This window comes from Pristiophorus japonicus, chromosome 32 (assembly GCF_044704955.1).
Source record: "Pristiophorus japonicus isolate sPriJap1 chromosome 32, sPriJap1.hap1, whole genome shotgun sequence".
NCBI classification, from domain to species: domain Eukaryota; kingdom Metazoa; phylum Chordata; class Chondrichthyes; family Pristiophoridae; genus Pristiophorus; species Pristiophorus japonicus.
In genome coordinates, this window is record NC_092008.1 from 10,192,306 (window position 1) to 10,215,148 (window position 22,843).

At 54.7% G+C, this 22,843-nt stretch overlaps 1 protein-coding gene across 1 annotated transcript in view; it reads right to left on the reverse strand.

Moving 5' to 3' along the window:
• The window catches only part of LOC139240569 (CXXC-type zinc finger protein 1-like), a 44,877-nt gene extending 26,297 nt beyond the window's left edge, over positions 1–18,580 (reverse strand). Inside the window, exons 1-5 of the mRNA XM_070869114.1 lie at positions 18,468–18,580; positions 12,174–12,304; positions 5,012–5,112; positions 3,235–3,386; positions 1,445–1,603 (exon numbers count right to left, since the gene is read on the reverse strand). Of these exons, the coding sequence (XP_070725215.1) occupies positions 1,445–1,603; positions 3,235–3,386; positions 5,012–5,112; positions 12,174–12,304; positions 18,468–18,479 (555 nt within the window). The 5' untranslated portion in view covers positions 18,480–18,580. The remainder of the gene's footprint in view (positions 1–1,444; positions 1,604–3,234; positions 3,387–5,011; positions 5,113–12,173; positions 12,305–18,467) is intronic.
• Positions 18,581–22,843: the final 4,263 nt, after the last annotated feature.

The window sequence follows — 22,843 nt, forward strand, 5'->3', positions numbered from 1 at the left end:
CTCGAGAGAAAAATCTCGTTGATAATTACAGGGGAAGCTTAGGCTGGTAACACAAATGGAGAGCAAAACAGAAGGGGGGGGGGAAATGCAGGAGGAAGTGGTGGGAGTAGAAGGAGGGGGAGGGGGGGGAAATGCAAGGGGGGGGAGGGGGAATAGAGGCACAGAGTACAGCACACAGGGCAAGAGCCTGTGTCCGCTTCCAAGGAAGGGTGGGGAGGGTGGGGGAAGGGGGTCCCAGCTCAGTCTAACGACATGCACCAAGTCCTTCGAGAGCGCCTCGCAAAGGTGAAGCCACAGGTAGCCCCCAGCTCCTCGAGGGGGAGGGGGGGGGGGAGGCACGGCCTGCCCCCAGAAAGCAGGCGCCGAGGAACACCAATTCCACCGAACTCCTCTGGCACGGAACACAGCGAGAAATCCGCTCATTTCCCCACCTCCCTCTCCCCCTGTAAAATAGATACCGTTTACCGTACGCTTTGACCCCCCCACCGCTCAAAGATACTGTCCCCTTTCAGTTGCGGGGAGGTGGGGGGGTCGGGGTGAGGGGGAGGGAAGGAGAACAAACGACACAAAAACGCTGGTCGGGACAATTCATCTCGCAGCGCCTCGTTCGGAGACGAGACCGGTTTCAGCCGCGGATTAGGAGGGTAAGCCAAACATGCGGAGTGGGTGGGGCAAACGCCAAGGAGGGGGGAATGGCAAGCAGGCTGTCTCCTCTGATCCTGGAGCGCTACGTGCATCTCTCTCTCTCTCTCTCTCACCCTCCCTCCTCCCCGCTTCCTCCGAGATCGGGCGGGAGCCCAGAAAATTCTGCGTTTGACACCTCTGGGCTACATGTGGGTAGCACTGGGAGCGGCCTCGAGTCTCGTCAAGCGCTAACCGTCAGCGAAGTGAGAGCAAGCTACCGAGATTAAGGGTGGTGGGGGGGGGGGGGGGGGGAGGGGGGTAAGAACGAGTGCGGAGGCCCAACGTTTGCCGACACAGCTCGGAAGATTACTGCGGTTCGAGAGTCTACGGTGCACTGTAACGGGGTGACGGAACCGGCTCGTGAAACGGACCCGTCGGCGTCGCCCTGTCGACGCGGCAGGTCAGAGGGCGCGATGCCCCGCCCCCCCCCACCCCGCCGCATCCCGCCGCATCCCACCCGCCCTCTTCTCCCCCCCCCCCTCCTCCGCGGGACCGACATCCCAACCGACGGCACGCACCCACCTCAAATCGGCGGCCAACGAGCGAGCGACTCCCTCCTCCCGCCCGCCATGCTCAACAGCAACGGTGAGACCGACCGTCCGCCCATTCTATGCCCCCTCCCCCCCCCCCCCACCACCTCCGGCCCCACCCGAACCGCCACGACCCTCGCGTTGGGAGGGAGGGGGACGCGGCAACCGCTGTTTCCCCCCCCCCCCCCCTATCTCCCACCACCCCCCCCCCCTCCCCTCCCTTCACTTACCCGTGCACGAATCTCGCACTGACGTAGGCGGCACTTCTGCCGGATCTTGTTGGGACCCCCGAACTTCTTCATGTCCTTGCAGAAGTCGCACTGTCCGCAGTCCTCGGTCCGCCGGCAAGCCTCGCATTCCCCGCACATGCGTGCCGAGCGCTTGATTTGCTTATCGACAGAAACACACACAGACAACGTTTTAAAAAGACGGCCGTGGCCAAAAGAGGGCAGCAGCAACACCTCGAACCCGCACGCTGACACACGCTGGCACGGAAGCGGCAACAGCCTGTGTGGGGCGAACTGATCTCGGGGAGCGGTGAGTGGGGGGGGTTGAAGTACAGAGAGTTATACAGTTACAGAAACAGGACATGGGGCAAACCCCCTGCAGCAGCTTTTGTCTCACCCCAGAATTGTGACGCGAGAGCCGTTTTAGGAATATCTTCAGGAACGGGGTGGGGGGGAACAGATTTATGATCTTGGGAAAAGAACCAGAGGGAGGAGATCAGATTTATTCTTTTCAAGTCCCTCTCCAAACACTTGAGCACAAAAATCTAGGCTGACACTGCAATGTAGCACTGAGGGAGTGCCGCACAGCGCTGTCAGAGGGGCGGTACTGAGGGAGTGCCGCACAGCACTGTCAGAGGGGCGGTACTGAGGGAGTGCCGCACAGCACTGTCAGAGGGCCGGTACTGAGGGAGCGCCGCACTGTCGGAGGGGCGGTGCTGAGGGAGCGCCGCACTGTCGGAGGGGCGGTGCTGAGGGAGCGCCGCACTGTCGGAGGGGCGGTACTGAGGGAGCCCCGCACTGTCGGAGGGGCGGTACTGAGGGAGCGCCGCACTGTCGGAGGGGCGGTACTGAGGGAGCCCCGCACTGTCGGAGGGGCAGTACTGAGGGAGCACCGCACTGTCGGAGGGGCAGTACTGAGGGAGCGCCGCACTGTCGGAGGGGCGGTACTGAGGGAGCGCCGCACTGTCGGAGGAGCAGTACTGAGGGAGCGCCGCACTGTCGGAGGGGCAGTACTGAGGGAGCACCGCACTGTCGGAGGGGCAGTACTGAGGGAGCACCGCACTATCGGAGGGGCAGTACTGAGGGAGCACCGCACTGTCGGAGGGGCGGTACTGAGGGAGCACCGCACTGTCGGAGGGGCAGTACTGAGGGAGCGCCGCACTGTCAGAGGGGCGGTACTGAGGGAGCACCGCACTGTCGGAGGGGCAGTACTGAGGGAGCCCCGCACTGTCGGAGGGGCAGTACTGAGGGAACCCCGCACTGTCGGAGGGGCGGTACTGAGGGAGCACCGCACTGTCGGAGGGGCAGTACTGAGGGAACCCCGCACTGTCGGAGGGGCAGTACTGAGGGAGCGCCGCACTGTCGGAGGAGCAGTACTGAGGGAGCGCCGCACTATCGGAGGGGCGGTACTGAGGGAGCACCGCACTGTCGGAGGAGCAGTACTGAGGGAGCGCCGCACTGTCGAAGATGCCGCCTTTTGGATGAGACGTTAAAGTGAAGCCCCGTCTGCTCTCTCAGGCGGATGTAAAAGATTCCACGACCACTATTGGAAGAGGAGCAGGGCGTGTTCTCCCTGATGTCTTGGGGCCAATATTTATCCCTCAATCAACATAACAAAAACAGATTATCTGGGTCATTATCACACTATGTGTGGGAGCTTGCTGTGCACAAATTGGCGTTTCTCCACATTACAACAGCGACTGCACTCCCAAAAGTGTTTCATTGGCTGTGAGGCACTTTGGGACGTCCGGTGGTAGTGAAAGGCGCTATAGAAATGCAAGTCTTTCGCTTACGTTTGCCGCCACTTTCCGCTTGTCCAGCCGCATCTCTCCCTGCTCTTTCCTCTTCTCCTTCTCAAGCGGCAGCTCACCGTCCCGCTCTCGTTCCTTCTCTTTCTCCTTCGCCTTCTTCTGCCGGTACTTGATGGCAAGCGTTGGGTCCTTGACTGGAGGGGAAACAAAGGACGGCGGGGACCCCCCGGTTAAAACGGGCCCGACAGACGTCACACACGACCAACGGGCGCCACCTGGTTACGAAAGTGCGGTCAAAACGTTAGCGGGAAGGGATTCAGGAGTGGAGGGGTGAAGCCCGGGGTTGCTTGTGGGATATTGCCCTGCGCAGATCGGCTGCTGAGTTTGCCAGCGGTGCACCGCGCTGGAGGTTTGCCAGCGGTGGGACCTCGCTGGAGGGCTGGTGCCAGAAGGACGCGAGACTTCGACATATACTGTATGTATATATGAGGCCTTACCTCGAATAGTGTGTGCAGTTTTGGTCTCCTAATCTGAGGAAGGACATTCTTGCTATTGAGGGAGTGCAGCGAAGGTTCACCAGACTGATTCCCGGGTTGGCAGGACTGACATTTGAGGAGAGATTGGATCAACTGGGCCTTTATACACTGGAGTTTAGAAGGATGAGAGGGGATCTCATAGAAACATATAAAATTCTGACGGGATTGGACAAGTTAGATGGGGGAAGAATGTTCCTGATGTTGGGGAAGTCCAGAACCAGGGGTCACAGTCTAAGGGTAAGGGGTAAGCCATTTAGGACCGAGATGAGGAGAAACTTCTTCACCCAGAGAGTTGTTAACCTGTGGAATTCCCTGCCGCAGAGAGCTGTTGATGCCAGTTCGTTGGATATATTCCAGAGGGAGTTAGATAGGGCCCTTACAGCTAACGGGATCAAGGGGTATAGAGAGAAAGCGGGAAAGGGGTACTGAGGTGAATGATCAGCCATGATCTTATTGAATGGTGGTGTAGGCTCGAAGGGCCGAATGGTCTACTCCTGCACCTATTTTCTATGTAGCTAATGTTGTTTGGGGAGTGTCAGCCATGGCTCAGTGGGCAGCACACACGCCTGTGAGTCAGAAGGTTGTGGGTTCAAGTCCCACTCCAGGGACTTGAGCACATAATCTAGGCTGACACTCCCAGTGCAGTACTGAGGGAGCGCCGCACTGTCGGAGGGGCAGTACTGAGGGAGCGCCGCACTGTCGGAGGGGCGGTACTGAGGGAGCGCCGCACTGTCGGAGGGGCGGTACTGAGGGAGCGCCGCACTGTCGGAGGGGCGGTACTGAGGGAGCGCCGCACTGTCGGAGGGGCGGTACTGAGGGAGCGCCGCACTGTCGGAGGGGCGGTACTGAGGGAGCCCCGCACTGTCGGAGGGGCGGTACTGAGGGAGCGCCGCACTGTCGGAGGGGCGGTACTGAGGGAGCGCCGCACTGTCGGAGGGGCGGTACTGAGGGAGCGCCGCACTGTCGGAGGGGCGGTACTGAGGGAGCGCCGCACTGTCGGAGGGGCGGTACTGAGGGAGCGCCGCACTGTCGGAAGGGCAGATGATCAGGTCATCATCACACTGCTGTTTGTGGGAGCTTGCTGTGCGCAACTTGGTTGCCAAGTTTCCCACACTTCATTGGCTGTGAAGTGCTTTGGGACGCCCGGTAGTGAAAGGCGCTATGCAAACGCAAATCTTTCTTTTTAAGTTTTGGTGCTGTAAATGACGTTGAAATTGCCTGGGTCGGAATGTTTTCCTGAAGCTGCGTTACACGAGCTCCTTACCCCTGCCCCGCCCCCTCACCTCGGCACTGCTGGCAGTACCACTGCCGGATGCCCTTGGCCATCTTCTCCGTGATCTGGATGCAGTCGCCATGGAACCACTCGTTGCACTTGTCACAGCCGCTGTCGAGGGAGCGAGGGAAGAGAGAAGAGTAAACAGCGGACAACGCGACCCTTCACCTCACGCGACCCTTCACCCCGCCCCCACCCATCGATACGAGGCGCGCCCTTTACCGGGGGCAGAGCTACACCGGTGCCATCCAGGACCTTGCCTGCTGCCAGCGAATGGCGGGAGGGCAGCGGCCAGCTATTCGACTGCATAGGGCGTCAGAAGCATGCTGAACACTTAGATTGAGGGGGCAGGGTGTATTGTGCCCTGCAGAGGGTCGCTGGGCAGTGATCAGTGTGGGAGCGCATGCCCGCATTTCTGAAACGCTTTGCTTCGGAGATATCGAAAGGGCTAAAAGTTGGAAGATTGAAGTTTGGATTAAAATAAGCTGCTGGACGATATGGAGCCATTTAGCCACTGAATAAGTAGCTGGTCATTTATCTGTATGTTAAGTATTTGAGTACACTTAATCAGCTCCGCTGGACAGGGCCACATTGTCCGCATGCCCCCGACACGAGACTCCCAAAGCAAGCGCTCTACTCGCAACTCCTTCACGGCAAACGAGCCAAAGGTGGGCAGAGGGAACGTTACAAGGGACCACCCTCAAAGCCTCCCTGATAAAGTGCAACATCCCCACCGACACCTGGGAGTCCCTGGGCCAAAGACCAGACCGCCCTAAGTGGAGGAAGTGCATCCGGGAGGGCACTGAGCACCTCGAGTCTCGTCGCCGAGAGCGTGCAGAAACCAAGCGCAGGCAGCGGAAGGAGCGTGTGGCAAACCAGTCCCACCCTCCCCTCCCCTCCCCTCAACCACTGTCTGTCCCACCCGTGACAGGGACTGTGGCTCCCGTATTGGACTGTTCAGCCACCTAAGGACTCATGTTAAGAGTGGAAGCAAGTCTTCCTCGATTGCCTGTGATTTGAGTGTACCTTTGTTACTATGCGAATATGAGTCTGATTTGTGTGTAGTAATTCATGACATCATCTGGGTGTTAAGTATTTGAGTGTATATGATTGGGGTTGTATATCGTCATTCAGAAGGCAGTTAGTCATGATTTCAGGGCAATGCCGTTTTGATTTGACATCGTCTGAATGTTAATTGTCTAAATGTACTATACAAAGTTCAATGGCTTTTTTGGTATAAAGGCGAGAGTCTGACACACACACACACACATACACACACACACACATTAGACACTGGACATTCGGAAGATGTGTGCTTCACAAGTAGGGAAGGGCCACAGTTTAAAGCCCTTCCGTCACAGTAAACCCAGGGGCTGGTATCAGTATAAAACTCCCCTCGGGCTGCAATGGTAAACCTTTTGTATACATAGAGCACCATGATCTGCAAACACCTCTGTAGTGCCATGTATAATGCAAGTTCTGTTGCGTGATGCATGTTGGAAAGAAATGTAACTGTACCCTCACTGTGTACTGGATGGTGACACATGTCATGTAACTTGATGAACGTACCACAATGTATCCTGGATTGTATGAATCATACCTTGAAATGTAAAGTAAAGAAATGTATTGAACAGAACTGCGGTCAGCATCCAAGTGTAATGTATGGAATTGTTGACCACATCCAAATGTACCGAACTGCTTTCGAATGTATTGTGCAAATTTTTATATGAATACAATATATTTTGAAATTTAAAAAAAAAAGGTAGCCACTGGAATCGGAGCAAGCAGAAAGTTGGCTTGTGAAGTGTTTGTGTCTCAGTAGCTTTCATACTGGGTTTGTATAGTATGAAGGTCTGTATAAAAGCCCTGATCCTGCCATTACTACAACTCTGTGTGTCTAATTCGAGGTTTAAAGCAACATAGTGAATAAAGCAAGAAAGCTGTACCACAAACAGCAGGGGAGCAAGTTAGGAGTTGCCTCTTGCTGGGGCACACGGTTACAGCAGTGCCCTCCAGCACCTCGCTCTCTGCGCGCGCGCACCCCCACCCACCCCCACCCCCCACCCCCAAAGCGCTCACTCCCTTTCGCACGTTGCCTTTGGGCAGGGTCAGTCCCGCGACACGGTAGGCATTGGCAGGAGGGCTCGCTGCTGCTCGAGGCTGTAGTCACAAGAACCTGTTCCCCGGGGGGCAGGAGGGCGGGTAACCAGAGGGACACAGATTGACGATAATCGGCGATGGAACCAGAGGGGGAGATGGGGGAAGAATGTGTTTACGCAGCGAGTTGTTGTGATCGGGAACGCGCTGCCTGAAAGCTCGGTCGGAGCAGATTCAATCGTGACTTTCAAACCGGGAATTGGATAAATACTGGGAGGGGAAATGTGCCGGGGCTGTGGGGAAAGGGCAGGGGGGGGGGGGGGGGGGGGGGGAGTGTGGGACTGATTGGGGTCGCTCTGTCACCGAGCCGGCACAGCACGGGGCTCGAGGGGCCGAGAGGCTTCCTCCTGTGCTGTATAATTCCGTGAAGATGCTATAAAACCGGCAGGAACCTGCTGAACCATTATCACATTCGCCAAAACATAAGAAATAGCAGGAGTCGGCCCTTCGGCCTCTCGAGCCTGCTCCGACATTTAATACGATCATGGCTGATCCGATCATGGACGTTCCGATCATGGACTCAGCTCCACTTCCCTGCCCGCTCCCCATAACCTTTGACTCCCTTATCGCTCAAAACAGTCTGGAGAGGAAGGACCTCTTCATCCTCCCCCTCCCTTTTATACATCCTTCCCCCACCCACCACTGCCCACTCACGGGGGCGCTAATGTGCCACTAGGGGTGCGGCATTCTAGCTATTCGGCAAAGGCATTACCCGGTGACTCAGACATGCTGCTGCTGCCCTGCGCAGCGAGGGAACGGTCACCACGTGCCCCGCGGAATACCCTCCAACACACACACACACACGCACGGGTGGGTTCAGTGATGATTTCCATGGTGGTGGGGGGGGAGGGGGGGGGCTCGGTCGGGGGGGGGGGGGGGGGAGGGGGAGGAGTGGTATTGAATAACTCACACCTTCGGGTCTCACTCAGGTCTTAGTGTCTGCTGTGGCTCAGTGGGTAGCACACTTGCCTCGGAGTCAGAAGGTTTGTGGGTTCAAGTCCAGGGACTGGAGCACAAATAAAATCTAGGCTGATACTCCAGTGCAGTGCTGAGGGAGCGCCGCACTGTCGGGGGTGCCATCATTCGGATGAGCCGTTAAACCGAGGCCCTGTCTGCTCTCTCAGGTGGATGTAAAAGATCCCATGGCCCTATTTCAAAGAAGAGCAGGGGAGTTGTGTCCTGGGGCCAATATTTATCCTTCAATCACTAAGACAGATAGGCCCAGAAATTCCAAGATCCCGGGTCCGTACAACCTAGGAAGGCATAGGAAAAGCCAGTTTTCGGCGCACAATGCGCATACGCGGAAAACCAGCTTTTCCGATCTGTCAAGCTGGAGCTCGACTGATCCTACACATACCGGGAGCAAGGACATTTGTTTGGGCACGATTGCGGGATTTACGCATGTCTTGCCCAGCAAATGTCCTCAAAAATCTTGCGCCTGATAAAAGCAGGCACATAGCCCACTGTTACAGGCGCAAGTGTTTTAAAACACATTAAAACATGATAAAATAAAATTGTAAAAACATATTGTTAAAAACTCTCCCCACTATAGCAAGTTTATTTTTAACCACAATGAACAAAACTTTTTTTTTTTAAATAGGGATAATATTTTTATTTTTATAAGACATTAATAACTTTAATTTCAATTAATTTTAAATATGTGTGGTCTGTTTTTTATTAGTGTGTGTTTGGTTTATTTCCCATTATAGCACTGAGAACGGGTAGATCCGCGAGCCTCAGCGCTATTAACGGGAGCCTGTGAAATATGTACCTGATTGGCTGAGCAGTCACACATGACTGCATCGTCTGCGTGGGACGGGAGCACGCTTCGCAGCGCGGGAGGAGAAGGTCGCCCTACTGGGATCCAGGGCGCCTCCCAGACCACCGGGTACTTTCGTAAAAATTCTCCGGTCGGGAGGCAATTGCCCGCGGGAAGCTTCCGAGCGGAATTTTCGGGCCATTATTGGAGAAAGATTGCAAAGTGCCGCAGTACAGCGGGACCTGGGGGTACTGGTGCATGAAACACAAAAGGTTAGTATGCAGGTACAGCAAGTGATCAGGAAGGCCAATGGTATCTTGGCCTTTATTGCAAAGTGGATGGAGTATAAAAGCAGGGAAGTCTTGCTCCAGTTATACAGGGTATTGGTGAGGCCACACCTGGAGTACTGCGTGCAGTTCTGGTTTCCATATTTACGAAAGGATATACTTGCTTTGGAGGCAGTTCAGAGAAGGTTCACTCGGTTGATTCCGAGGATGAGGGGGTTGACTTATGAGGAAAGGTTGAGGAGGTTGGGCCTCTACTCATTGGAATTCAGAAGAATGAGAGGTGACCTTATGGAAACGTATAAGATTATGAGGGGGCTTGACAAGGTGGATGCAGAGAGGATGTTCCCACTGATGAGGGAGACTAGAACTAGGGGGCATGGTCTTAGAATAAGGGGCCTCCCATTTAAAACTGAGATGAGGAGGAATTTCTTCTCTCAGAGGGTTGTAAATCTGTGGAATTCGCTGCCTCAGAGAGCTGTGGAAGCCGGGATATATTTAAGACAGAAATAGACAGATTCTTAAACGATAAGGGGATAAGGGGGCGGGCAGGGAAGTGGAGCTGAGTCCATGATCAGATCAGCCATGATCGTATTAAATGGCGGAGCAGGCTCGAGGGGCTGAATGGCCGACTCCTGCTCCTATTTCTGATGTTCTCATGCTCATGTTCTCATTATGTTTATTATCACAATGCTGAGTGTGGGATCTTGCTGTGCGCAAGTTGGCTGCCGTGTTTCCCGCCTTGCAACAGTGACTACCCTCCAAAAGTGCTTCATTGCCTGTAAAGCGCTTTGGGACATCTGGTGGCCGTGAAAGGCGCTACATCAATGCAAATCTTTCTTCCTTTCACTCACCGTTTGAAACAAAATGGGGGGGGGGGGGGGAAACAAAAAAAATCAAACGATAATCGTACCCAGGTAGTTTAATAATGGCCTGGGGGCGGGGGGGGGGGGGGGGGGGAAAAGAGGGGAAATCAGCCGCAATTGCTGATGGAAAGCGAATGTTTGCGAAAATCAGGTCGGAGAGTTCAGGCACAGAAACAGGAGCTATCGTGCGCACAGCTCTTTTGACTATTCGGCTTGTTTCTGACACCCCATGCTGTCGAATAGCCAGCTCGCCAGCTCTTAAATGTAAACACCGCTCCTGCATGGATCGTTTCCAATGGGCTGCGCAGACCCTTGCAGCCCCCCCCCCAAAAAAAATTACAGGAAGATTTTATGTTCCCAACCCAACTTCACCTCACCCATCAGCAAGACCGTCTCTTCCTTTCGCCATCAAGCTTCCCCTTGGATGCATCACCGGTGATCTACCTCTCCACCCCTCCACGCTCTCTCAATTGTCCGACTGCTTGTCCCACATCCAGTTCTGGGTCAGCAGACATTTTCTCCAGTTGAATATCGGGGAAGATCGAAGCCATTGTTTTCGGTCCCCGCCACAAACTCCGTTCCCCCAGCCACCGACACCCTCCCTCTCCCCAACTCCTGTCTGAGGCTGAACCAGACTGTTCCCAACCTCGCTGTCATATTTGACCCTGAAATGAGCTTCCGGCCACATATCCCGCAGCATAACTAAACCCGCCCGTTTCCCCCTCCATAACATCGCCCGTCTCCGCCCCCGCCTCAGCTCATCCGCTGCTGAAGCCCTCATCTGTGCCTTTGTTACCTCCAGACTTGACTATTCCAACGCACTCCTGGCTGGCCTCCCACATTCTACCCGACAAAAGCTAGAGGTGATCCAAAACTCGGCTGTCCCCGTGTCCTAACTCGCACCGAGTCCCACTCACCCATCACCCCCTGTGCTCACTGCCCCGTGTCCTAACTCACACCGAGTCCCACTCACCCATCACCCCCTGTGCTCACTGCCCCGTGTCCTAACTCGCACCGAGTCCCGCTCACCCATCACCCCCTGTGCTCACTGCCCCCGTGTCCTAACTCGCACCGAGTCCCACTCACCCATCACCCCCTGTGCTCACTGCCCCATGTCCTAACTCGCACCGAGTCCCGCTCACCCATCACCCCCTGTGCTCACTGACCCCGTGTCCTAACTCGCACCGAGTCCCACTCACCCATCACCCCCTGTGCTCACTGCCCCGTGTCCTAACTCGCACCGAGTCCCTCTCACCCATCACCCCCTGTGCTCACTGCCCCCGTGTCCTAACTCGCACCGAGTCCCACTCACCCATCACCCCCTGTGCTCACTGCCCCGTGTCCTAACTCGCACCGAGTCCCACTCACCCATCACCCCCTGTGCTCACTGTCCTACATTGGTTCCAGGTTAAGCAACACCTAGTTTTCAAATCCCTCCATGGCCCCCCCCCCCCCACCCCCACTATCTCTGTAACCCCCCTCCAGCCCCTACACCCCTCCCTATCTCGGTAACTCCCTCCAGCTCAACAACCCCCAGAGATGCCTGCGCTCCTCTAATTCTGCCCTCCTGACCATCCCTGATTATAATCGCTCCACCATCGGTGGCCGTGCCTTCTGTTGCCTGGGCCCCAAGCTCTGGAATTCCCTCCCTAAACCTCTCCATCTCTCTCTGCTCCTTTAAGACGCTCCTGAAAACCAACCTCTGTGACCAAACCGTTGGTCACCTGTGCTAATTTCTACTTATGTGGCTCGTGTCAAATTTATTTGTTTTGTCTTATAACACTTCTGTAAAGCAACTTGGGACGTTTCACTGCATTAAATGCGCTATATAAATACAGGTTGTTGTTGTAATCACCTCACCCACGTGGCAGCGAGGTAAGGCGGGGCGACAAGCGGGCCTGGGTGCAACGGCCCACCCAACGGAATAGCATGCTGACATTCGGGGGCGCGGACGGGCAAGCGAAGGTGGCAGCCGGTGCCAAGGGGACACGTCCCACCCTCCCACCCTCCTGCAGTTACAGACAAGGGGCATGGGAGGTGAACAGGGAACGAGAGACCGCTGCGGGACCTTACCCCACCCCCCCAGCCCCCTCCCCGGTCACTCACATCATGAAGCAGTTGATGTCAGGCCGCCTGCAGATGCAGTAGACGGGGGCGTTGGCCGAGTCGGGGTCCGTCAGTTCCAGGTCTTCCAGCCGCGCTGTTTCCAGGCTCACCGAGTCGCTCGCCGCGGCGTCCTGTCAACACAATCAGATTGTCTCGGGTCAGGTCGTCGACAGTGCGGGGCTCCCTCAGTACCGCCCCTCCGACAGCGCGACTTGGCGCTCCCTCAGTACCGCCCCTCCGACAGTGCGGCGCTCCCTCAGTACCGCCCCTCCGACAGTGCGGCGCTCCCTCAGTACCGCCCCTCCGACAGTGCGGCGCTCCCTCAGTACCGCCCCTCCGACAGTGCGGGGCTCCCGCAGTACTGCCCCTCCGACAGTGCGGCACTCCCTCAGTACCACCCCTCCGACAGTGCGGCGCTCCCTCAGTACTGCCCCTCCGACAGTGCGGGGCTCCCGCAGTACCGCCCCCCCGACAGTGCGGGGCTCCCTCAGTACCGCCCCTCCGACAGTGCGGCGCTCCCTCAGTACTGCCCCTCCGACAGTGCGGCACTCCCTCAGTACCACCCCTCCGACAGTGCGGCGCTCCCTCGGTACTGCCCCTCCGACAGTGCGGGGCTCCTTCAGTACCGCCCCTCCGACAGTGCGGGGCTCCCTCAGTACCGCCCCTCCGACAGTGCGGCGCTCCCTCAGTACCGCCCCTCCGACAGTGCGGGGCTCCTTCAGTACCGCCCCTCCGACAGTGCGGCGCTCCCTCAGTACCGCCCCTCCGACAGTGCGGCGCTCCCTCAGTATTGCCCCTCCGACCGTGCGGCGCTCCCTCAGTACCGCCCCTCCGACAGTGCGGCGCTCCCTCAGCACTGCCCCTCCGACAGTGCGGCGCTCCCTCAGCACCGCCCCTCCGACAGTGCGGCACTCCCTCAGTACTGCCCCTCCGACAGTGCGGCGCTACCTCGGTACCGCCCCTCCGACAGTGCGGCGCTCCCTCAGTACCGCCCCTCCGACAGTGCGGCGCTCCCTCAGTACTGCCCCTCCGACAGTGCGGCGCTCCCTCAGCACTGCACTGGAGTGTCCACTTGGATTTTTGTGTTCGAGTCTCTGAAGTGGGAATTTAAACCACAACCTTCTGACTCAGAGGCGAGAGTGCTGCCCACTCAGGTTCAGCCGACACGCTAAAGTTGCGTTAATCTGAAGCTTTTTGTAAGCGAGCTTGTGGACTCCTATTGCAGCTGGCGACAATGAAGTGGTTAAATTGTTCGTTTGCAGGGTGCTTTCGGGTTCAGTGCACCAGTTAACGGCTTGACTGACTGCTGGTTATTTTCTGCGCCAGTGCAGGATGCATGACTCATGCCTGTTGACTTTTGTGCGCTGTCACACTACGAAACCAGATCGCCAAGATAGTCTTGAGATAAGGGAACAGACAATGGGGCTTGAATATAATTGGTCACATGCTTAATGGTCAACAGTTTGGCGTCTGGAAAGTTTTGTTGGAACCACCTCATTTCTGGGGGTCTTGTCCACAACAAGACGATTGTAATGCCAGTTGTGGCTCAGTGGGTAGCACTCTCGCCCGAGTCAGGCCACACTCTAGAAACTCAAGCACAAAAGTCGAGGCGGACACACCTGTGAAGTTATTCACTTTGGGAGGAAGAATGGAAAAGCAGATTATTATTTAAAGAGAGAGAAATTCATAAATGTTGGTGCTCAGAGAGATCTGCGTGCCCTCGTACAAGAAATACACAGAGTTAGCATGTAGGTCCAGCAAGCATTTAGGCATGTGGGCCTTTTTTGCAAGAGGGTTGGAGTATAAGAGTAGGGAAGTCTTGCTACAATTATCATCACAGGCAGTCCCTCGGAATCGAGGAAGACTTGCTTCCACTCTTAACACGAGTCCTCAGGTGGCTGAACAGTCCAATACGAGAGCCACAGTCCCTGTCACAGGTGGGACAGACAGTGGTTGAGGGAAGGGGAGGGTGGGACTGGTTTGCCGCACGCTCCTTCCGCTGCCTGCGCTTGGTTTCTGCACGCTCTCGGCGACGAGACTCGAGGTGCTCAGCGCCCTCCCGGATGTACTTCCTCCACTTAAGGCGGACTGGTCTTTGGCCCAGGGACTCCCAGGTGTCGGTGGGGATGTTGCACTTTATCAGGGAGGCTTTGAGGGTGGTCCCTTGTAACGTTTCCTCTGCCCACCTTTGGCTCGTTTGCCCTGAAGGAGTCCCGAGTAGAGCGCTTGCTTTGGGAGTCTCGTGTCTGGCATGTGGACAATGTGGCCCTGCCCAGCGGAGCTGGTCGAGTGTGGTCAGTGCTTCGATGCTGGGGATGTTGGCCTGGTCGAGAACACTGACGTTGGTGCGTCTGTCCTCCCGGGGGATTTGTAGGATCTTGCGGAGACATCGTTGTCTTGGTGAGACCACACCTGGAGTATTGTGCACAGTTTGGGTCTCCTTACCAAAGGAAGGATATACTTGCCATAGAAGGAATGCAGCAAAGGTTCAGCAGACTGATTCCTGGGATGGGGGGATTGTCCTCCGAGGAGAGATTGAGCCTATATTCTAGGCCTATATTCTCTAGAGTTAAGAATAATGAAAGGGGATCTGATTGAAACATACAAAATTCTTACAGGCCTCGACAGGGTAGATGCAGGGAGGATGTTTCCTCTGGCTGGGGAGTCTAGAATCAGGGGTCACAGTCTCAGGATAAGGGGTTTTAGGACTGAGATGAGAAGAAATTTCTTCACCAGAGGGTGGTGAATCTTTGGAATTCTCTGCCCCAAAGGGCTGTGGAGGCTCAGGTTGAGTATATTCAAGACAAAGGGCGAAAGATTTTTGGAAATTAAGGGAATCAAAGGATATGGGGACAGTGCAGGAAAGTGGAGTTAAGGTCGAAGATCAGCCATGATCTTATTGAATGGCAGTGCAGGCTCAAGGGGCCGAATAGCCGACTCCTATTTCTTATGTTCTTATCATGTCACATTGTAAACCAAAGAACATATTTACAGCAGGACATTGTAAACCAAAGGACACCATTTTGACAGCGTGACACGTTTACATAGGGACGTCCCAATGTAAATCAGATATAAATGTGACCCCGAGCCACACACAAGGTGATATTAAAGACAGGTGATGGGTTTTAAGGAGGAGAGAGAGGCGGAGAGGTTTCTGGAGGGAATTCCAGAGCTTGGGGCCCGGGCAGTACTGTGACACGTTTACATCGGGACGTCCCACTGTAAACCAAAGGACACCATTTTTAACAGTGTGACATTTACATAGGAGCTTCCCAGTGTAAATCAAAGACCATTTTGACAGCGTGACAAATTTATATCAGGATATTCCATTGTAAGGACATCATTTTGACAGCATGACAACTTTACATCGGGACTTCCCAATGTAACCAAAAGGACACCATTTTGACAGCATGACACGTTTACATGGGGACATCCCATTGTAAACCAAAGGGCACCATTTTTAACAGCGTGACGTTTACATGGAATGTCCCATTGTAAGGACACCATTTTAACAGCATGACACATTTACATGGGGACGTCCCAGTGTAAACCAAAAGGCACCATTTCGACAGCGTGACATGTACAGGGGGATATTCCATCGGAAGGGCACCATTTCAACAGCGTGACACATTTACTTGGGGATGTCCACCAAAGGCCACCATTTCGGCAACGTGATATGCTTACATGGGGACATCCCATTGTAAACTAAAGGACACCATTTTAACAGCACGACACGCTTACATAGGAACGTCCTATTGTAAACCAAAGGGCACCATTGCGACAGCGCGACGTTTACACAGGAATGTCCCATGGTAAGGACAGCATTTCAACAGCGTGACATGTTTACATGTGGACATCCCACTGTAAACCAAAGGACATAGGAATGTCTCATTGTAAGGAATCATTTTAACAGCGCGACATTTACATAGGAATGTCCCATTGTAAGGCCACCATTTCGACAGCATGACACGTTTACATGGGGACTTCCCACTGTAAAGCAAAGGCCACCATCCCAACAGCGTGACATGTTTACATGGGGGCGTCCCACTGTAAACCAAAGGACATAGGAATGTCCCATTATAAAGAAACCATTTCGACAGCGGGACATGTTTACAGGGGGGTGTCCCATTGCAAACCAAAGGACATAGGAATGTCCCATTGTAAAGACATCATTTTAACAGCGTGACATTGTTTACAGAGGGACATCCCAATGTAACCCAAAGGCCACCATTCCGACAGCATGACATGTTTACATGGGGATGTCCCATTGTAAACCAAGGGACACTGCCTGAAAGAGTGGTAGAGGCAGAAACCCTTACCACATTTAAAAAGTACTTGGATGTGCACCTGAAGTACCGTAATCTACAGGGCTTCGGACCGAGAGCTGGAAAGTGGGATTAGGCTGGATAGCATCTTGTTGGCCGGTGCGGACACGATGGGCCGAAATGGTCTCCTTCCGTGTTTACATGGGGACATCGCACTGTAGCCCAAAGGCCACCATCCCGACAGCGTGACATGTTTACATGGGGACATCCCATTGTAACCCAAAGGCCACCATCCCAACAACGTGACATGTTTACATAGGAATATCATACTGTAAACCAAAGAACATAGGGGAGGGCATCCCATTGTAAACCACCGACAGCGTTACATGTTTACATGGGGACATCGCACTCTAGCCCAAAGGCCACCATCCCCGACAGCGTGACATGTTTACATGGGGACATCGCACTGTAGCCCAAAGGTCACCATCCCAACAACGTGACATGTTTACATAGGAACATCATACTGTAAACCAAAGAACATAGACACCATCCCCGACAGCGTGACATGTTTACATAGGGACATCTCGCTGTAGCCCAAAGGCCACCATCCCGGATAGCGTGACATGTTTACATGGAAAAAACACCCCACTGTAACCCAAAGGGCACCATCCCGGACAGTGTGACATGTTTACGTGGAAAAAACACCCCACTGCAACCCAAAGGCCACCATCCCGGACAGCGTGACATGTTTACATGAGGACATTGCACTGTAACCCAAAGGTCACCATCCCAACAACGTGACATGTTTACATAGGAACATCATACTGTAAACCAAAGAACATAGACACCATCCCCGACAGCGTGACATGTTTACATAGGGACATCTCGCTGTAGCCCAAAGGCCACCATCCTGGACAGCGTGACATGTTTACATGGAAAAAAACACCCCACTGTAGCCCAAAGGGCACCATCCCTGACAGCGTGACATGTTTACGTGGAAAAAACACCCCACTGTAACCCAAAGGCCACCATCCCGGACAGCGTGACATGTTTACATGAGGACATTGCACTGTAACCCAAAGGTCACCATCCCAACAACGTGACATGTTTACATAGGAACATCATACTGTAAACCAAAGAACATAGACACCATCCCCGACAGCGTGACATGTTTACATAGGAACATCTCGCTGTAGCCCAAAGGCCACCATCCCGGACAGCGTGACATGTTTACATAGGGACATCTCGCTGTAGCCCAAAGGCCACCATCCCGGACAGCGTGACATGTTTACATGGAAAAAAACACCCCACTGTAACCCAAAGGCCACCATCCCGGACAGCGTGACATGTTTACGTGGAAAAAACACCCCACTGTAACCCAAAGGCCACCATCCCGGACAGCGTGACATGTTTACATGAGGACATTGCACTGTAACCCAAAGGTCACCATCCCAACAACGTGACATGTTTACATAGGAACATCATACTGTAAACCAAAGAACATAGACACCATCCCCGACAGCGTGACATGTTTACATAGGGACATCTCGCTGTAGCCCAAAGGCCACCACCCCGGACAGCGTGACATGTTTACATAGGAACATCATACTGTAGCCCAAAGGCCACCACCCCGGACAGCGTGACATGTTTACATAGGGACATCTCGCTGTAGCCCAAAGGCCACCATCCCGGACAGCGTGACATGTTTACATAGGGACATCTCGCTGTAGCCCAAAGGCCACCACCCCGGACAGCGTGACATGTTTACATGGGGACATGCCGCTGTAAACCAGGCGGCAGTGTGACGGCGGGCCCCGGGAGGCGGTGCTGGGGCCGGGGGGTGAGCAGGAGCGGCTGTTTGCGAGACCCCGTGGCTGTGGGGGCCCGGGTCCGGGGCCCCGGTGGTGGGGTGGGGGGGGGAGAAGCGGCCTCACCCGGCGGGGCGGAGCTTCACCTCAGCCGGCGGATAAAACTAACGGGTCTGAACATTTCCCGGTTCGGAGGGCGGGGCGGATCGGCGCGGACTCACCTGCCGCTCCATGGCGCTCGCTTCTCCTCAGCTTTAACCCCGCCGCCGCCGCTCGGGCTCGCCTCGCAACGGCTAGGCCGCCCCTAGCAACCGCGCTTCCGGTCCGCGCCCGAGCGGCCGTCCGCTTCCGGGTCACCGCCTTCCCGCCTCGACTCCCCACTCCCCCCCCCCCACCTCCCCTAACAAATCCGCTTTTATTTTTTATCCAACGCCCCGCCGCTGCGACCCCGCCGAATTAATTTTTAAATTGTCTTCCTCGATAAAAAAAACTATTTGCCGGCTCGACTGAAAGGTCAGCGGCCTCCTTTGACGACGAGTGCGCGGTAGGAGGCAAGATGGGTGCAAACGCCCATCGGCCGCCTGCTACAGCGCCACCGCCGCAGGCTGACTGGTACTGCAGCCCTAACTCATCCCGCAACCCCAGTCTCTCGTTCCACAACCCTGTGTTAATCTTAATTGGATATTAAGGCAATCAGGGGATAAGACAGGAAAATAGACTTGAAAAAGCAGATCAGCCGTGATCGTATTGAATGGCGGAGCAGCTTCGAGGGGCCGAATGGCCGACTCCTGCTCCTATTTCTTATGGTCTTAATCCCACTGCCCCGCTCTCTCCCCATAGCCCTGTGTCAATCCCCAAACTAATCCCACTGCCCCGCTCTCTCCCCATAGCTCTGTATCAATCCCCAAACTGATCCCACTGTCCCGCTCTCTCCCCATAGCCCTGTATCAATCCCCAAACTAATCCCACTGCCCCACTCTCTCCCCATAGCCCTGTATCAATCCCAAACTAATCCCACTGCCCCGCTCTCTCCCCATAGCCCTGTGTCAATCCCCAAACTAATCCCACTGCCCCGCTCTCTCCCCATAGCCCTGTATCGATCCCCAAACTAATCCCACTGCCCCGCTCTCTCCCCATAGCCCTGTGTCAATCCCCAAACTAATCCCACTGCCCCGCTCTCTCCCCATAGCCCTGTATCGATCCCCAAACTAATCCCACTGCCCCGCTCTCTCCCCATAGCCCTGTGTCAATCCCCAAACTAATCCCACTGCCCCGCTCTCTCCCCATAGCCCTGTATCGATCCCCAAACTAATCCCACTGCCCCGCTCTCTCCCCATAGTCCTGTATCGATCCCCAAACTAATCCCACTACCCCGCTCTCTCCCCATAGCCCTGTATCGATCCCCAAACTAATCCCACTGCCCCGCTCTCTCCCCATAGCCCTGTATCAATCCCCAAACTAATCCCACTGCCCCGCTCTCTCCCCATAGCCCTGTATCAATCCCCAAACTAACCCCACTGCCCCGCTCTCTCCCCAGAGCCGTGTATCAATCCCCAACTAATTGTTATGTATTTAACCCCTTGTAACCTGCATCAAACCTGACCACCAGAGGGCGTATCTGTTGGAGTCCCAAGGGATCTCAGCATCCCTTGGGGGCACAGTATATAAGCAGGCCACCCACGAGGTACCTGCACTCTGGAACTACAGTAAAAGAGCTGAGGTCACACAGTAGTCGGTCTGACCATTTAGCATGAGTATAACAATTGGCGACGAGGTAACGAACAACCGCGCGAAAATGCAAAGAACAGTCGGCATCCTGGAGAAGTTCTCAGAGGGGGACGATTGGGAGGCCTTTGTGGGAGACTTGACCAATACTTCGTAGGCAACGAGCTGGAAGGGGGCGAGAACGTGACCAAAAGAAGGGCGATTCTCCTAACTGTCTGTGGGGCAACAACCTATGACCTCATGAAGAATCTCCTGGCCCCGGCAAAACCAACAGAGAAATCCTACGAAGAACTGTGTACGCTGGTCCGGGAGTACCTAAAACCTGAGGAAAGTGTTTTGATGGCGAGATATCGGTTCTACACGTGTCAACGATCGGAGGGCCAGGAAGTGGTGAGATACGTCGCCGAACTAAGGCACCTCGCAGGACATTGTGAGTTTGAGGGATTCCTAGAACAAATGCTCAGAGACTTTTTTTACTGGGCATCGGACATGAGACAATCCTTCGCAAACTGTTGACTGTAGAAACTCTGAATCTGAATATTGTGTTCCTAACACAGATGAGACTGCACACAGGAAGGTTAAAGTAACAGTGACCTCAGTCTTTATTCAGACACTCCAGAGTGAGGAACAGGCCTCAGGGGCCGGCTTATATACAGTGCTCCCAAGTGATACTGGGATCCCTTGGGACTTCAGGGGATGCGCTCCCTGGTGGAGGAACATGGGAGTGCATGCTTTACAGATACACAACATCACTCCCCCCCCGCAAAGTCAAAGTGAAAACTATTTACAAGGTGAGGCGGTCGGGAGCCTTTCTTTCCCTGGTGGGCCGCCTCGGTACAAATGTCTGTTCTGGTGTGTTGGCTGTGCCCTCGCTGGGCGGGCGTGTTGTTGGCCCTGCAGGGCTGCTGGGTGAGCCTGGCCTTGCTGGGCTGTTGGGCGTGATGGGTTCGATTTCCTGGTCCGGCGTGGTGTCGCTGATCCTTTGGGTGTGTGTTGTGGGCTCGATAAAGGTGGTGTCTGCTGTGGGTTGCTCAGGGCAGTCTGTGAACCGCAGTCTCGTTTGGTCCAGGTGCTTTCTGCAAATTTGTCCATTGTCTAGTTTGACTACAAACACCCTACTCCCTTCTTTAGCTATCACCGTGCCCGTGATCCACTTGGGACCATGTCCATAGTTTAGCACATACACAGGGTCATTCAGATCAATTTCCCGTGACACAGTGGTGCGACCATCATTTACATTTTGTTGCTACCGCCTGCTCTCTACCTGATCATGCAGGTTGGGGTGAACCAGCGAGAGTCTGGTTTTAAGTGTCCTTATCATGAGTAGCTCAGCCGGGAGCACCCCTGTGAGCGAGTGGGGTCTCGTGCGGTAGCTGAGCAGTACTCGGGACAGGCGGGTTTGGAGTGAGCCTTCTGTGACTCGTTTAAGGCTCTGTTTGATGGTTTGTACTGCCTGCTCTGCCTGCCCATTGGAGGCTGGTTTAAATGGGGCCGAGGTGACATGTTTGATCCCATTGCGGGTCATGAATTCTTTAAATTCGGCACTGGTGAAACATGGCCCGTTGTCACTGACCAGTATGTCAGGTAGGCCGTGGGTGGCAAACATGGCCCTCAGGCTTTCAATGGTGGCGGTGGCGGTGCTTCCCGACATTATTTCACATTCAATCCATTTGGAAAAAGCATCCTCCACCACCAGGAACATTTTACCGAGAAACGGGCCCACATAGCCGACATGGATCCTCGACCATGGTCTGGAGGGCCAGGACCACAAACTTAGTGGTGCCTCTCTGGGCGCGTTGCTCAACTGAGCACACGCTGCATTGTCGTACACAGGACTCTAAGTCAGAGTCGATACCGGGCCACCACACGTGGGATCTGGCTATCGCTTCATCATTACTATACCCGGGTGTGTGCTGTGGAGATCCGAGATGAACGTCTCCCTGCCCTTTTTGGGTAGCACTACACGGTTACCCCACAACAGGCAGTCTGCCTGAATGGACAGCTTGTCCTTTCGTCGCTGGAACGGCTTGATTAGCTCTTGCATTTCAACGGGGATGCTGGCTCAGCTCCCATGCAGTACACAGTTTTTTTTACTAGGGACAGCAGAGGATCTTGGCTGGTCCAAGTCCTAATCTGGCAGGCCGTGACAGGTGATTTATCATTTTCAAACGCTTCCATGACCATCAACAAGTTTGCAGGCTGCGCCATTTCCACCCCCGTGGTGGGCAATGGTAGCCGACTGAGAGCATCCGCACAGTTCTTGGTGCCTGGCCTGTGGCGGATGGTATAGTTATATGCTGATAGCGCGAGTGCTCACCTTTGTATGCGGGCTGAGGCATTAGTATTTATCCCCTTGTTTTCAGCGAACTGGGATGTGAGGGGCTTGTGATCGGTTTCCAGCTCAAATTTGAGGCCAAACAGGTACTGATGCATTTTCTTTACCCCGAACACACACGCTAATGCCTCTTTCTCAATCATGCTGTAGGTCCTCTCGGCCTTAGACAAGCTCCTGGAAGCATAGGCAACAGGTTGCAACTTCCCCGCAACATTAGCTTGTTGTAATACACACCCGACTCCGTACGACGATGCATCACATGCTAGCACAAGTCTTTTACACGGGTTATACAATACAAGCAGCTTGTTGGAGCATTAAATGTCTCTGCCTTTCTCAAAAGCAATTACTTGTTTTTTCCCCATACCCAGTTCTCACCTTTACGCAATAACACATGTAGGGGCTCTAAGAGGGTGCTTAACCCCGGTAGGAAGTTACCAAAATAGTTGAGGAGTCCCAGGAACGACCGCAGCTCCGTGACGTTCTGTGGCCTGGGCGCGTTCCTGATAGCCTCTGTCTTGGTGTCTGTGGGCCGAATGC